Source organism: Podarcis cretensis (genome assembly GCF_951804945.1).
Source record: "Podarcis cretensis genome assembly, chromosome: 8".
In the NCBI taxonomy this organism is placed as follows: domain Eukaryota; kingdom Metazoa; phylum Chordata; class Lepidosauria; order Squamata; family Lacertidae; genus Podarcis; species Podarcis cretensis.
The window spans coordinates 39465145-39481097 of NC_137177.1; the positions used below are offsets into that span (position 1 = coordinate 39465145).

General features: G+C 44.0%; 1 protein-coding gene across 5 annotated transcripts in view; it reads left to right on the top strand.

The window, feature by feature from the left end:
• KCTD15 (potassium channel tetramerization domain containing 15) overlaps positions 1-15953 on the top strand; it is a 68070-nt gene that overhangs the window by 40711 nt on the left and 11406 nt on the right. For all 5 annotated transcript variants that reach the window (XM_079988480.1, XM_079988479.1, XM_079988481.1 and 2 more), the window contains exon 3: positions 8771-8915. In XM_079988480.1, the coding sequence (XP_079844606.1) occupies positions 8771-8915 (145 nt within the window). The remainder of the gene's footprint in view (positions 1-8770; positions 8916-15953) is intronic.

A 15953-nucleotide genomic window follows, 5' to 3' on the forward strand; every position in this document is an offset into this window, starting at 1 on the left:
ACTTCTGAGTAAGGCCTGCCCCAAATGCAAATCAGCTTCCAGAGACACTTATCAAGTAATAAAACTTCACCTCTCTCACTTTCGTTGCGTGGTGCTGTTAATATGGCCATTCACATAACTGCTGAGATCACATTGTAATGAGTGGGATATAAATTCCCAAAATAAGCAACATAAAATTAAAACCTTTGCACACTGGCAAGTCAAGCTGAAGACATGTGTGCAATCTCTCTCAGTTTGGCATAATTGCTCTGCAGTTATTGTCTACTTAATTTATCCCAAATTTGTTAGTCCGGCAGGGACCTGGGGGCTAGGCCATGAATTCTTGCCCCCAGTCACTAGAAATCTTTTTCAGGCCCATCTCTGGCGCCAGAGGTTCCAAGCAGGCATTGACCCCACATTTTAAATTAACACCTTCACAACTGTAAGGGCTTAAGACTTTGGATTTTAACATCAAAAGCGATATTGGATTCTACTCTGTTCTTCACCAGTTGTTCTGTTCTACTCTGTTCTTGACCTTATATAGCCATGATCAGGTAAATTGAGCTTCAGGAAATAGGGTTTATTGTGTGTGTTTTACCCATCGCTAGTTAGAGAACAGGGGCTGTATCATCCAACCCTTTCAGATCAAACAGTCATGTAAAGATTCCCTTTTCCTACTATCTCCATAGTATTGAAGGCATACAATTCCACACGGCCACATGTGGTTTTCCTAAATCTTACACTCTATAGCTACAGTAAGTTGCTTTTTTGGCAGCTGAGGCTGTCTGGATTTGATTTTACATCTATATTCTGCTGGCTACTTTGCAGTTGCAAGCGTTATCGTATATTCCAACAATCTGCAACCTAGTTTACATAGACAAAATGTTTGCCATAAATAATAAAGTCCATTGTTTGTGGCAGAATTTAAACCCATCAAATAACTTGCAATTTTGTATCCAAAATACTTTGCCTCTTCAATCATCCCACTCAAGAAGTGCATATTAAGAAAGGGAATACTTTGTCCTCTGTTCTAGTCATTTGCAAACTGCTTCCACTTTTCATAATGGTTGCTTATTATGTTTGCCATTTTATATCCTGGATGGAATTTGGCCAAAGGTGTCTATTTAAACACCAAAAGGAGCGTGCCCAGCCAATCTACTGAATAGGAATGTACAACATTTCCCCATATGTTCGTTAACTCAACTTCGGCTGTAATTATTGGTCACATTTTTTTTGGATGACCTGTCTATGGAGAAGCACAAACCTGATTGGCAACTGAGGCAATATGAGAAAGAAGAGAAGTCCCTGATGGATCCTGCCAATTTATTTCGTTATAAAAACCCATGATTAGTGGTAAAAGTTCAACCGTGGCTCTCTTTTGTCTTCAGATATTCAGGAGGACAGGAAGAAATAAGGGGTTCCAGGGGTGACTGCAGAATCTGCAATGCAAGATACAACCACAGCATCTCTCACCAGTGCTTGTCAGAATACCTTCAATAGGATGCTGGCTACCACTGAAGGCAAATCTGTTCCACTCCTAAACAGCTCTTACCATAGCATTGACGTTTCACCAAAATTCGCTTCTCTCAAATTTCTTTCTACTGGCAGTCCTGCCCTGCAGAGCAAGACAAGACTGCTGGATCAGGCAAAAGGGCTATCTAGTCCAGCATCCTGTTCTTGCCGTGTCCGCCTAGATGCCCAGGGGAAACCTCGAGGTTTCAAGCACAAGGGCCCTCCTGCCATTTCCAGTAACTGGTATTCAGAAGCATTGCTGCTTCCAGCCATGGAAGCAGAGCATAACCATTGTTGCTGAAAGCCATTGATAACCTTCTCCATATATTTGTCCAATTCTGCCTTTAGTTGGGAGTGGCTGGGTGGGGAAACCCAGCCAGATGGGCAGGGTATAAATTAATAAATAATATTAATAATAATTTATAGCAGCCAGGACCCACAATTGGGCTTTGGGCCACCTTCAATCGGGCCTCAGTGCTCCTGCCTGCCCAAGGCCTGCTCTTCACTTGCCTGCCCTTTAGCTGCACCAGATGGGACCAGTTCCAGGAAAGGCATCACCTTGTATGCTGAGCAAAGGTGGCCAGGAGAGACATAAATATTTCGGGAGGGAGGGGGTGAGAAGGGAAAGAAGGTCTTCCTCAGGAGAAAGGGCTGGAGGATGTATTGGGAAAAAATAAAAAGTGAGCCAGAAGGATATTATTTAATAATTACTAATACTATGTAGTTGAGTTTGACCAAACTGTGGGAGGCAGGGGAAGACAGGAGTGCCTGGCGTGCTCTGGTCCATGGGGTCACGAGGAGTCGGACATGACTAAACGCCCAACAAAAACAATACTATATAGTAATAATAAGCTGATATTTAAATATATAATAAACAAATTGGGAAGAGGAAGAAGGAAGGGGATAAAAGAAGAATGCTGTTGTAGGAGAAAGAAGTGAATGTAAAAGAAGGAGGGATGAAAGAAGCTTAATAAGTTTCTTTCATAAGGGAATAGGTTGTCTGTTGAGTGTGAAAAGGAGAAGGGGAGAAGAAATTACAGGCAATGGGGAAAAATACTTTGGACAGACATGTGGAGCTGGGAAGGGGAAAGTATGATTTAACAATTTCCAAAGGTGGATAGGATACCAAATGAAAATGGTGTCAGTCAGTGACAGCTGATTGTGCCCAACGCTGCCATTTTGAAACTGCCTCTTCCTCAACATTTATGATAGGCGGGCCTCAAGTGGGTGGAGAAGCTCTCTTTCTTTTTTTCTTTCTTTTTTTAATACATTTTTATTCAAGATATACAATTACACACATCAAGACAAAAACAAAATACACTTATTAATAAACATATTGATTCTAAATAATTTACATAATACATTATATTCTTTCCCCGTTTATACAAAACACAAACAAAAACAAAAACACCAACATAAATTTCTCTATATTTGGGCTCTATTTAAGAGCCCTGGACTCCCTTCCACCCTTTTGGTAAGTATCAAATAAATTCCACGATCACGTATTTTCTTTTTAATCTTAAATATTAGTTTTTCTCTGTAAGTGTTAATCCAAAAACCGCCAGTGCTTTCTACAGTTCGTTTCCAATATATTTCCAATATTTACTCCAGTTTTTTTGAAATTTCTGTTCATCTTGATCTCGTATTCTGTCTGTTAATCTAGCAAGTTCAGCATAATTTACCATTTTAACCTTCCAGTCACTTATGCTGGGTATAATTTCCGTTTTCCAGTTTTGCGCCAACATGGAAACTGGAAACTGGAGAAGCTCTCTTTCAATGGTATTGGATACCCTGGGCAGTTTGTGTCATCCGTCAATTTGGAAAACATTCCCCGTGCATTCCCTGTGCTGTCAGGTGGGAGCTCACGGGACACAGTGCCCTTTCATAGCAAAGGAGTGAACCATATCTCCACACAGGGAACACACAGCATTTCAAAGAGAAGGCTAGACCAGAAGAATCTGTGGCACCTCCTTTTCTTGGTGCAGGAATCCTCCCTCTCACCTGGAACAGTGCAATGCAGGCACAAACAAGGCTGCTGTGTTTGCTGATGATGGGGAAGGGTTTGTGGGAAGTGCATCAGCTCTAGTACGTTGCAGGTGACAAAAACAGGTGCCCTTGTGTGTTTGCAGTAACTCTTTACTCTCACACAATGTGACTCACTGCCTAACACTCCCCATGGTTTTTCCTAGATTCTTATTGTAATGGTGTTCATATAGATGTTCTTGGGGGACGCAGGGTGGGTGAGTTTTTGGGATTTAGCTTCTGATCACCTCACCTCCAAGCAGATACTGCAGGACTGGAAAAGGTTGAAAAAAGGGCAACCAACATGATCAAGTGGGTGGGGGCAACTGCCCCATGAGGAAATGTTTCTGTTTGGGGACTTTTTGCTTTAGAGAGAAGGCAAGTAAGAAGTTTGTAAAATTAGACATGGCATGGAGAAAGTGGATATAGACCCCCCCTTGCAGAAGGCATGTACTGAAGCTGAATATTGGAAGATTCAGGACAGGAAAAGTTCTCTTTTTTTTTCACTCAGTGCACAGTTAAACTATGGAACTCACTCCCACAGGAGGCATTAATAGACACCAGCTTGAATGGACTTAAGAGGATGGAGCAAATTCATGGAGGAAAGGACTATCTATGCCTACTAACTTGTAACTGAGGATCGTTAAAGGTTTTTGGAAATAACTGATCACAGATATGGGGGTTGAAGTGAGGATGATTGAGCTCACCTGCATGGAATTTCTGGGCATCCGTGGCTTGAATACTGAGTAAGCAGGGATCTGGGGCAGGGCATTCTCAGTGGTGGTGCTGTATCGTTAGAGTTCCCCTTCCATCTTTGCGGTGGGCTTCATTTCTACTTAGGTTGTGTTTCGATCAACCCTAACTTTCTTGTTCCACTGCCAAGCTTTGGCTTGATTTTTTTTTCTTCTGGTTCTTCTGTGTTTTGAGATTATTTTGATTGCAATGTTCTTAATCCTAATTTATTTTGAAAGTCGCTGGGTGAGAGTTCGGCCCTAAAAGGCAGGACTAAAAATAATAATAATTTAGAAATAAGTAGACAGAATACTTTTGTTTTACTCAGTTCTAGCTAAGCAGGTCTGGATGTGGTCAGTGCCTGGGTGGGAGACTGCCTGAGAACCCCCTGGGGTCCATACTGGAAGAAAGGTAGGAAAGTGTAAGAAAACGTAAGAAAATAACTAAGTAAAAAAATAAGTTTCCTGTCCACCCAATAATGAATTGACTGGAAAGCTTTCAGCCATTAGTCCTTGCAGAAGGTAAATATTGTCACTTTCTGAGTGTCTTTGGCCATGGTTTTTTGGGGGGCAGGAGTTCGACAGAACTGAGTTCCTTTACCCTTTTTAATTAAATAATTATAATTATAATTATTATTTTGTCTGGGAAGCTAGAACAGATATAAATATGGGCCCGCAATAAACAAGCAAACTTGATGGTGAGTTTCCCCCACCTTTTTTCCCAGAAAAAACAACAACACTGGCCTTGCCCCATTTCAGGCTGTGTGCAGTCAGTCGGTAGGTTGCCTTGAAGAAAAATCAGGAGGAAGGAAACATCTGGAGATGCATGGCAAAAGGAGGCAGGAAAAGGCAGGCACAGAACACCAGCAAAACAGCTCGCCCACATTCATAATTAAAGTCGTAACTTTATGGGAGTCCCAGCAAACATCTAATCTACTTTCATCACTACTGTAAATGTTCTTGAAAGCTACAGCATTGCTCAATTAATTCAGTACAAGATTGAGCACAGGTCTTATCAGTGTATACCCCACTAATTGATTCCAGTTTTAACCAAAAGGAAGAAAGAGTCCGTGGAATTCCAGTTCCAGTCATGCACAGAGCGCCCAGATGCAGTTAACCCTTTCCTGACTCCCAAGATCTAAGGCAGTAGTTCTCAAACTTTTTTCTCTGGGCTACACTTTCAAAATAAAGAGTTACTTGCACCACACTTTTTTTTTATTGGTAAGAAATACATTGGAAAACAAAAAGCAACAACTCATAGTAGTTGCTTGATTTATAACATAGAAAGGAGAAAACAATGGACATGAATCACACTCAAAATATAATTATAAACGAGCCTCTGACATACATACCTTTACGTATGTATATAAATTCAGTGCAAGGTATGAGGTTCTACACTGAAATGTTTAAATGTTTCTTTGATTGTCTTTGAATCTTCCCTCCACGCTTGCCATCCTCTCTTGCCCACACCCTTTGAGAACCACTGATCTAAGAGGAGGCTGGAGTTCTGTCTTCAGGTTGCTAAAACAACAGAGAAGAGTCTTTGGGGATGCAGAGTACCGTATTTTTCACTCTATAAGACGCACCAGACCACACGACGCACCTAGTTTTTGGAGGAGGAAAACAAGAAAAAAAATATTCTGAATCTCAGAAGCCAGAACAGCAAGAGGGATTGTTGCGCAGTGAAAGCAGCAATCCCTCTTGCTGTTCTGGCTTCTGGGATAGCTGTGCAGCCTGCATTCGCTCCATAAGACACACACACATTTCCCCTTACTTTTTAGGAGGGAAAAAGTCTTATATTGCAAAAAATAGGTACTTCTCGGATATTTCTGAATGTGAAGATCATTTGTTGGTTAAGTTCTTTACCTAAAAAACAATGCTGTTTGGTTTGGTTTGGTTTGGTTTGGTTTGGTTTGGTTTTGACAATGTCATCCCAAGCCAGCAGAGCAATAGACCTATGGCCTAAGGGCTTCCCCTGAGCTGAGAATCAGACAGAAAGCAAACCATCTTGAGAAAATAAGGATGGCTCCAGAAACATTCTCCACAGGCAGCACATCAAGCACTGGTGACATAATCCTTGTCTTGAAACGTGCTTGCGCATGCTGGGAACTCCAACGTTCCTGGGGTTGTGAGTGCAAGTCACGGGCAAGCCATCCTCACAAGCTGTTGTGACGGAAGGCCGCCTTGCCAAGTGTGGAGCTGCGCACATTCCAGGGTGCCATAGCAATTGCTGACACCGGCTTGTGTAAGAAGTGAAATTGCCACGAGCTGTGGAAGGGCTGTAGCTCAGTGGCAGAGCAACCGCTTTGTATGCAGAACCTTCCAGGTTCAATCCCTGACATCTTCAGGTAGGGTTTGGAGAGAATCTCATCTGGGACTCTGGAGAACCACAATTCTGAGCTGGGCGAACTCGTACCTGTGTTCCGTGTAGCATGTGAATGTGCCTGACATTCTATACAGGCAGCAAACATTTTCTGTGCGGGCTCCGCCCCTGGCTACCATGCACATAAGCCTGCCCCGTTCTGCCCTCTTCCAGGTCCAAAAGTACCTATGCATTTGCGGTCACACATCAATTAGGAACAAAATATTCACTACCTGTATTCCTAAACTGAGTTGCTTTATTTGATACCGTTTCATAATAGCTGTGGCTTAGTGGTGAGGAGAGGGAAGGGGAGCAGGAGAGAAACAGACTGTGCACTGGGATTTACAAATACATATTGGACAAGTACCTAATTAATTCAAATGCCAAACGATTCCATGTATGTGTCACCTGCCTCAGTTCTGGGGTGGTGGATCCGTAAACAAGGGAGTGACCAGCCACAAAGGGTGGGTTCCAGAGAAGGGTGGGACCTTCCGTTGGCGTTCAGCAGGGAATTGTGTGAGCTCCAGCAACTTCAGCTATCTCTGTAATTAATCCAGAAGAGAGTAGATGGCACACTAATGAAATCTGCAGATGATTACTAAATTAGAAGGAACTGGAAACACCAGATTTAGGAGCGATAGTGGAAAGAAAATTATACATGAAGTGGGAGACCAGCGCAACATCAAAAAGAGCCTTTTCCGATCTGGGCCATGCAGGGAGGCAGGCAGCTGCCTGTCCCCAAACTACCCGAGTGGAAAAATCACACCCAAACTCTAGCGATTCTGGTGGGACCTTTGTGGTTCCTGAGAGATGCAAACAAATTAGGAGGGGAAAGAGAAGGAGCTAGAGGGATTCCTTCTGCACGGAAGGCAGTGTAGTCTGAGAAAAGGGCTCTTTTTAGGATTCAAAGCACGCTTTGCAACAGCGCGACTGACAGGAGAGGATGCCAGATTCTTTGAGGGTGTGCTTTTGCAAAAGTGAATACTTTGGGGCTGCCTGGGTCATGACTGTGGTGCAGAATTCGGCAGCCAAGTTGTTCACCGGGACATGACAGTTTGAGCATATTGTGCTGATCCTGACCCAACTGTACCGGCTGCCAGTTAGCTAATTCAAAGTGCTGGTTTTTACCTATAAAGCCTTAAACAGCTCAGGACCTCAATACCTCAAGGACTGCCTCTCTCCATATGAATTGACCCACACACTGTGATCATCAGCTGAGGCTCTTCTTTGGGTGCCTCTCTCACGAGAGGTCTGGAGAGTGGCAGGCCTTTTCTGCAATGGCTCCCGATTTGTGGAATGCTTTCCCCAGAAAGGCTCTCCTGGAACCTTCATTACATATCTTTAGGTGCCAGGCAAAAACATTTCTCTTCAACCAGGCATTTGGCTGATTAATATTCTGTAGTGTTTTAAATGTGTCTGCGAAAGGGGGGGGTCTTGGTTTTTTATATATATAATATTTTGTGGTTTTAATTTGTATTTTTATATCGTGAATTGCCCTGTGATCTTACTACCACTACTAGGTAAAGCTAAGGGACCCCTGACCATTAAGTCCAGTCATGGACGACTCTGGGGTTGTGGCGCTCATCTCGCTTTACTGGCCGAAGGAGCCGGCATTTGTCCACAGACAGCTTCCAGGTCATGTGGCCAGCATGACTAAGCCACTTCTGGCGAAACCAGAGCATGCTTACCTTCCCGCCAGAGCATACTATTACTAAAAATAATAATCATAATTTTGTGGGTGGTGGGCGGCATTCCCCTTGTGGGAAATTTGGGTTAATCTTTGGGGTTACGCTAATAATGAACTCACCATAATAAAGATAGTGTTGGTTAAATGGGGGAATGTACTATACACAGTTTACTGTGCATTGTGAACTCTATTTCTGTCAGCTCCTGTCTTGGAGTTTGAGGTTGGACTAAGCCACCCTTGGCCAGCCTAGTGCCCCTCAGGCATTTTGGACTATATTTCTCATCAGGTCCAGCATCCAAAATATCTGAAAGGAACCCTGATGGCAAAGGGTGGGCCAGGTGACCATAAAAGAGCCTTCTGAGATTCAGCAACAGATCTGCTAAACTACTGTCTTAAGATTCTGTGATTCTCGCAAGATCGTGTGACCTTCTACTCCCATTTTGTGCCCACCCCTTTTCCTTTTTCTCCCCCACCCAGAATAAGCCGTCTGTTTAATGGCACGGAACCTATTGTGTTGGACAGTTTAAAACAACATTATTTCATTGATCGAGATGGTGAAATTTTCAGATACATCTTAAGCTTCTTAAGAACGTCGAAACTGCTGCTCCCAGAAGACTTTAAGGTAAGACAGGCCAGAAACCTGTAATCAGTTTGTTCTCTTATTAAGCCATTTATTTCAGAGTGAGTTTGTATTCTCTGGTGTACTTTCCCCCACTATGCTGAGGCTGGAAAAACGCTGCCTGCCTGGGTCTGTGGTCTCCTCCCCTTTCCATCCCTTTCAGTTTTGGGAACTAACTGTGGTTTACTTCGGTATGCACCAATGTTTAGGTTAGCCGTAGTTAGCTGTAAACCAGATTAGAACAGGGTTTCCAAACTGTGTTAGGAATACAGTTCCAAATAGTTAGGAAACTGTGGGGGTTTGTCTGCACATGACCCAGATGTTGCTGGTGTTATTCTTAAAGGGACTGCTTTGCCAAGACTTATGTTCGGTTTCCTTGGGTCTGATGTTGTTGGAGCAACAGGAACTTGCATGCTCTGGCAGAGGGTGCCCTTTCTGTTCTTTAAGGTGCTTGTCGGATGCTAGGCTGCAGATGCAACAGCTTAAGAAACAGGCCCACTAGTTGTCATAGATACCAGAAAGGGAAATGGATTGTCGAAGCCCCAAGCAGGATCAGTTTTTTTAAGCCAATTTTATTTCCTCATTTTTAGCTTATTTATCAGGATCTAACAACAATTAAGAAGAAGCACCAGAATTTGGCCACATACTACCTATTTTTAGTGGTTTTACCTTGATGGAATTCAGAAGGTGCATAGCCTGATCTAGAACCAACTTCAAATCAGCTAGAAAGGTCTTGGTGATTAATGCCTCTCTGTGTTAAAAAAAAACCAGTGAATTGATACTACATCTGGATTTTTCTGTTTGACAAGTGCCACCAAGCCTCTCACATTCCCTGTCACACACAGTGCTCCATCCGTACAAATTCCAGTACAAGAATCCCATGAAATCTTTTTTTTCTTTCCCCCAAATACTCAGACAAGGGTTGGAAAATATATTGTCCTCTTGTATGTTTTGCTAGCTCATTGCAAAGCAGGAACTGTGTAATTATTTCATCATTGTGAATGAATCTAACAGAGGCAAGCAATTGTGCTTTTCCAATTGTGCTTTTCCAATTGTGCCAGTAGATTCATAAACTTGAATGGCAAATTCAGAATTCCTCATACTTTTGGAAACACACTTCTCAATATTAGCTGACATATCAACTTTTCTTCTGCAAATTGTCTCGTCAGACAAAAGGAATTTCCATAACTTGTCATTCAGCATCATCACCAAACAATTTTTTCCACAATCAAGCTGCAGGCAGGCTTAATCAGTTTTTCAGCTATTACTGTTATGTAGTTTTGTCTGTTGAGCAATCAAGTCAGCCACTTGGTAAGATACAATTTACATCTTATCTGAGACTTTTACTCATTTTTAAATAATAATAATAATAATATGGTCGTTGGCATTTCTGCTGTTCCAAAGGCCTTTCAAACTATTGATGAAATATTTGCTAGATTTCCATGTTTTAACAACAAGTGTATTTTCATATTGTTTGGAGCCATATTGGAATTGGAAAGCTTCTCACCACAGATCAAACACATAGGCTGAGGGACATTTTCATGTGAAACTGAGACTCAGATAGCTCTCCACATATTGTCGACCAACTTTTTTTTTGGGGGGGGGGAGGTTTGCTTGGACCTGCTACTGGTGTTGAATTAAACGAGTCTTCTCCAGCACTCTATTGAACGGCAATTCTGGATCACAACTAGGATTGTCCTCAGTATTACTTGATGTTCTTGCTCTCATTTTGAAAACGTACCTATCCATATTCTGCAAATAATTTTTTTTTCTTTTGATACTATACTATCTTATGTTACGCTATGCTACACTGAAATGTTTAAATGTTTCCTTGATTGTCCTTGATTCTTCCTGCCCCACCAATGTGACATACAGCACCCTTTGAGAACCACTGTCCTAGAGAGATGGTATCTGCAGTGGTATCTGCAGTAGGATCATGCAGAAAGCAGTTATGCATTGGATATATAAGGAGTGAGGCAATTGTTGAGGCATCAAGGTACCAGTCTATGCCAGCACTTTGAATCCAGCCCAGTAGCTAATTGGCAGCCAGTAGTTTCTGAAACATTAGAGAGTGAAACAATACAAAAAGAGAACATGCGGTTATACCTTAGAAGTGGTGGAAAGTTTATATCCAGCTAGTCAGGCCAATGATACTTCCCCTCCAGCACCCTGGACAGCTTTCCCAAGAACACTGGGGAAGGGGGAGAATGAGAGACCTTCCTCCTTGCCTCTTAACTGCAGAGTGACCTGAGAGCTGCTACTGCTGCTCCCACCACCAGCCCAGATGGGTAAGGGGCTTTTACAGAGGAGGGGCTTTGTGGGGAATCGGAGGAGCTAAGGTTGCTGAAAGGGAGGGAGAGGAAGGTGAGTGTGGGACTTCCAAAGTCAGATAAGTCCCCCCTCCCCATAAGAAAAAACTCGGCTATTTTTCATTGCTTTGGAAGTCACCTGTCTCCAACACAGAATTGGGTTGCCTCAGGCAGGGAGCCAAGCTGCACAGTTATGTGCTGGTTCCCCATGGCTCCGATGATCCATATGAGTTTGTTTGTTTGCTTGTTGCATTCATATCCCACCTTTTCCTCCAAGGAGTCCAAGGTGGCTTACATGCTTCATCAAGCCCACACCTCAATTAATCCTCACCACGATCCTGTCAGGTAGTTTAGGCTGAGAAGTGGTGACTGCCCCCCAAGGTCACCCTGTGACCTTCATAGCCGAATGGGGATTTGAACCCTGGTCTCCAAGATCCTAGTCTGGCACTCTAACCACTACACCACACTGGCTATATTTTAGAAATCTGCCTGTACTTAGAAGTTCAGGAAAGAATTAAAAAACGCTGAGACCAGAGGGCTGCAGAAGTATTTTTGTGCTGGCTGGGAGGCAGAACGGTGCAAACCACACAGGAAGCTGTCGATCCTCAGATTTCGGCGGGACCGCTTCCAAATATATACTTTGAGAATTTCTGCCTCTGAGGATTGCAATTTTTAAGTGTTGCTTTCAGGCTGAGCTACGGAGGCAGCTGCATATGTGTTCCTAGCTAGCGAGTCTCTATTATCGCATCTGACTGGTGTGTTTACAGTGAATATTAACTACAGTTCCAGTTGCTAATAAGATGAGACTTGAAAGTGCTCTACCTTTGACAGTCTCCCCCCACCCCTTGAGAGCACCTTTTCCTAATATCTAATACAGTTTTCATGGGCTTGTGAATTGTAAATACAGCAGCAATTACTGGCTCAGGGGTCCTTCCTGTCGCTCACTGCTGTCGCTCCATTGAGTCAGAGGAGTGCAAAGTTGTTTCATGTAGCAAGCAGAAGGTATGGGATGCAGGCTTGGCTCTACAGGCTTCCTCTGTCCCCCACCCCCTGCAATTCACCTAACATGTGTCAGTCACTCTATATGTTCTGAGACCCAGGCACAAGTACCTGCCTGCCTGTGCAGAAAGAGTATTGTTAAGTGCCATCCCAACCACCAAGTTGTAAGAGGCTCCAGGAGTTCCAAGCACTTTCCCCAGGGGTTGGTTTCCTTGGAACGAAGGTCAGTGGAGACTGTGGTTTCTTTAGGATGCATGGTTTTATTTCCACATATATATATAACCTATGCATTGGATGGAGAGGCTGACATCATTGAAGCCCCAACAGATCTTGCTTCTCCATTTGATTTCCAGAGAAGCCTCAAAGCTCAGCTTAGGCCTACCACAGAGCAGGACATGTCTCTGTGCCTCCAGCATCCAGCTTTCTACTCTCACACACAACAACTTATCTAGCTATTGTTCTTCTACAGGCCAGCCGGGTGGGGAAGGCCCAACCCTTTATTTCTCTGACAACAGAACTCACTTAAGATGCAGAAGTTGGGTACTTAGCTTGACATAAGAAGAGCCTGCTGGATCAGGCCAACGGCCCATCTAGTCTAGCATCCTGTTCTCACAGTGACCAATTAGATGACTGTGGGAAACCTACAATTAGGACCGGAGCACAAGAGCACTCTCCTTTCCTGTGGTTTCCAGCAACTGGTATTCAGAAGCATTGCTGCCTCCAACCATGGAGGCAGAGCATAGCCATCATGGGGTGTAGCCACTGATAGCCTTCTCCATGAATTTGTCTAATCCTCTTTTAATGCCATCTAGGTTGGTGGCCATCGCTGCCTCCTGGGGGAAATGTGTTCCATAGTTTAGCTATTCACTGCATGAAGAAATAGACGGGTTTGACCAGTCCAACAGGTTCCCTCTTATACATTCTAGCCTCAGAGATACAGGATTGCAGGTTTGGAAGGGACCCAGGGTTTCATCCAGGCTGATCCCCCACCCCAATTGATAATGTCTACTCTGAAGAAGAAGGTCTGTCCCGGACCTACAAATGCCCACAGAACAACAGCTTCCCTGTAGAGATTGCATGATGCCTTCAGGTACATTTGCCCTCACACATGGACATCCTAGGAGTCCCAAGACAAATGAATATGGGGCTGCCATACTCTTGTGGGGCTTCCATTCATTTCAGAGAACATACTGGTGCATCCAGCCCAATTGGACCACCCTTAGTAGCCCCCATTATCTATTGCTCAAAGCAGCTGTATTTCTTAGCCTCCTGAATAGGGATGTCTCTGGGCAGGTAGCCCAATCCCAAGAGCAACCTAGAGCCACAGGAGTCCCATAGCCCATGCTAAGGGCTGGTGACTGTCTGCATATTACAGTGGCCAAATCTGCCTGGCCACCCTCTTGTATTCAAGATTCAGTCATTTTTAATGTAACTGATGGAGCAAGCCTGGGCATCTGTTTCTTACACAAGATCCATTCAAGTTTTCATCTGTACATGAGAGGGCTTAAATTTGGGGCAGGGGGAGGTGGCAGCCAAGGTCTCCAGGTGCCTTTATATTTGTGCCTGTTGAGTGTGAAGGAATATCTTTGCAGAGTTCCTTAGTTGAACTAAGAAACCCTGCACAGACCTTCGTGCTAAACACAGGAAGGTGTAAAGCAAGAACATCTCTCGGCCAAGAGCCATATTCAGGGGAGCACCATTGGCACTGCTGAGAAGGCTGGAATGGAGGGGCTCCAGATGCCTGTAGCAGCTGATAGAGCTACTACAGCCAAGCAGAGGCTTCTGTGAATGTATGCCTCGTATGCAGACTCCTGAACCAGAGAATTGTTAATGTTAGCAGCCACTGAACACATCTCAGCCAGCTGGACTCTGTTAGTCGAAGGAGTCTGTGGGTTGCCATTTGCCCCTTGCAGAGAGCTGCAAAGAAGGTACTTCAGGTTTCCTTGCCATTTCTTTCCATGTCAGCACTTTTCCAGGCTGGAGTCTGTCATTTTCTGCCCTAAGTCATCAGAACAAAGTGGGAGTGAAATCATGCCTGTATCAGATGAGCAGCATCAGATTAGCAGGGGTGTTAGCAAACTCCCGGGTGCAGCAAGGCTGGGAACAAAATTTCACACCTGCCTTTCAAGGCTGTTTTGGGAGCTGCCCTTTCAACATGGACAAAAGGCCCTTCTCTTGGGTGAAAGGACAAAATTAAAAGTCACTGGTGTGATAATCAGGCATCCGGCTCCTTTTCTGAACAGTGGGTGTGACATTAGGCAACTGGTCCTCAATGGGCCCGTCACTAGGGAATGTGGGGCTCCTCAAGGGAGGGTGTAAAGTTCCAGGCCCTCTGTCCCACCTCACCATCCTTCAAACCTCAGACTAATGGGGCATTTGAAGAAGGGTCTGCTCAAAGGACCTAGCTACAGCTAGGTACATATGGAGAAAGGGAATCCTTCAGGAACCAAGGTCTCTGTGGGTCAAAGCAAGTTCTTTGAAAAGGGGCCAGAAACAAATTGGGAGCAGCTTTGAAAACTTTGCATTACTGGGAGAGGATGCAACTCTTTTGTGCAATCAGCAGGTGAAAACTTTTGAAGGTATACTGAAGGGGTTTGTGGGGGTGGGCATGAATTGGCAGACTATTCAACCAACAAACACCACCTTCAAGGAAAGCATCTATATGTTCTCAAAAGGAATGCTGAAAAAGATCAAAATGAGAAAGTCATAGAATTGTAGAGTTGGGCCGGGACCCCAAGGTCCAGCCCCCTGCAATGCCGGAATCTCAGCTAAAGCTTCCATGACAGATGGCCAGTCAACCTCTGCTTTAAAACCTCTAGTGAAGGAGAGTCCACAGCCTCCTGAGGGAGACTGTTCCACTGTCAAAATCTCTTACTATCAGAAAGTTCTTCCTGATGTTTAGTTGGCATCCCCTTTCTTTTCATTGGTTCGAGTCCTGCCCTCCAGAGCAGGAGAAAACAAGCTTGCTCCCTCTTCCATGGCTGTCATATCTCTTCTCAGTCTCCTCTTTTCCAGACAAAACATACCCAGCTCCTTCAACCAGTCCTCATTAGGCTTGGTTTCCAGACCCTTGATCATCTTGGTTGCCATCCTCTGATTTTCCAGCTTGTCAATATCCTTATTAAATTGTGATAACTCAGAACAGGACACAGTATTCCATGTATGGTCTGACCAAGGCAGAATAGAGTGGTACTATGGATTCCCTTGATCTGGACACCATACTTCTGTTGATGTAGCCTAGAATAGCATTAGCATTTTTTGCTTCTGCATCACACTGTTGACTCATGCTAAGCTCGTGATCCACCAAGACCCCTAGATCCTTTCACCTGTACGCCAGGTGTCTCCCATCTTGTATTTGTGCAGCTGGTTCTTCCTGCCTAAGTGCAGAACCTTCCTTCCTTCTCATTTTCTACCAGGACCTTAAGACTGGCAGGGTCTTAACAGGATCCCAGAATATGTAATATATCTGATGCAAAAAGAAAAGCCACCAGAAATAATTTGCATATTTTTCTTCCCCCCAGAGAATGAAGGAAAAGCCAAGTTTTAAGACAGGCTTCTGCTAACTTAAAGCAGGCTTCTCTCAACCCACTCAAAAGGAATTTGGATGCTGCATTGGACTAATGATAAGAGTTGCAGTCCAAAACTTCTGGAGGGGTTAAAAGAAGGCCCAGTGAGCCCCAGTGAGATCTTTGGCTTTGCAACTGACTCTTATCATTGTAGATATTAAGATGAG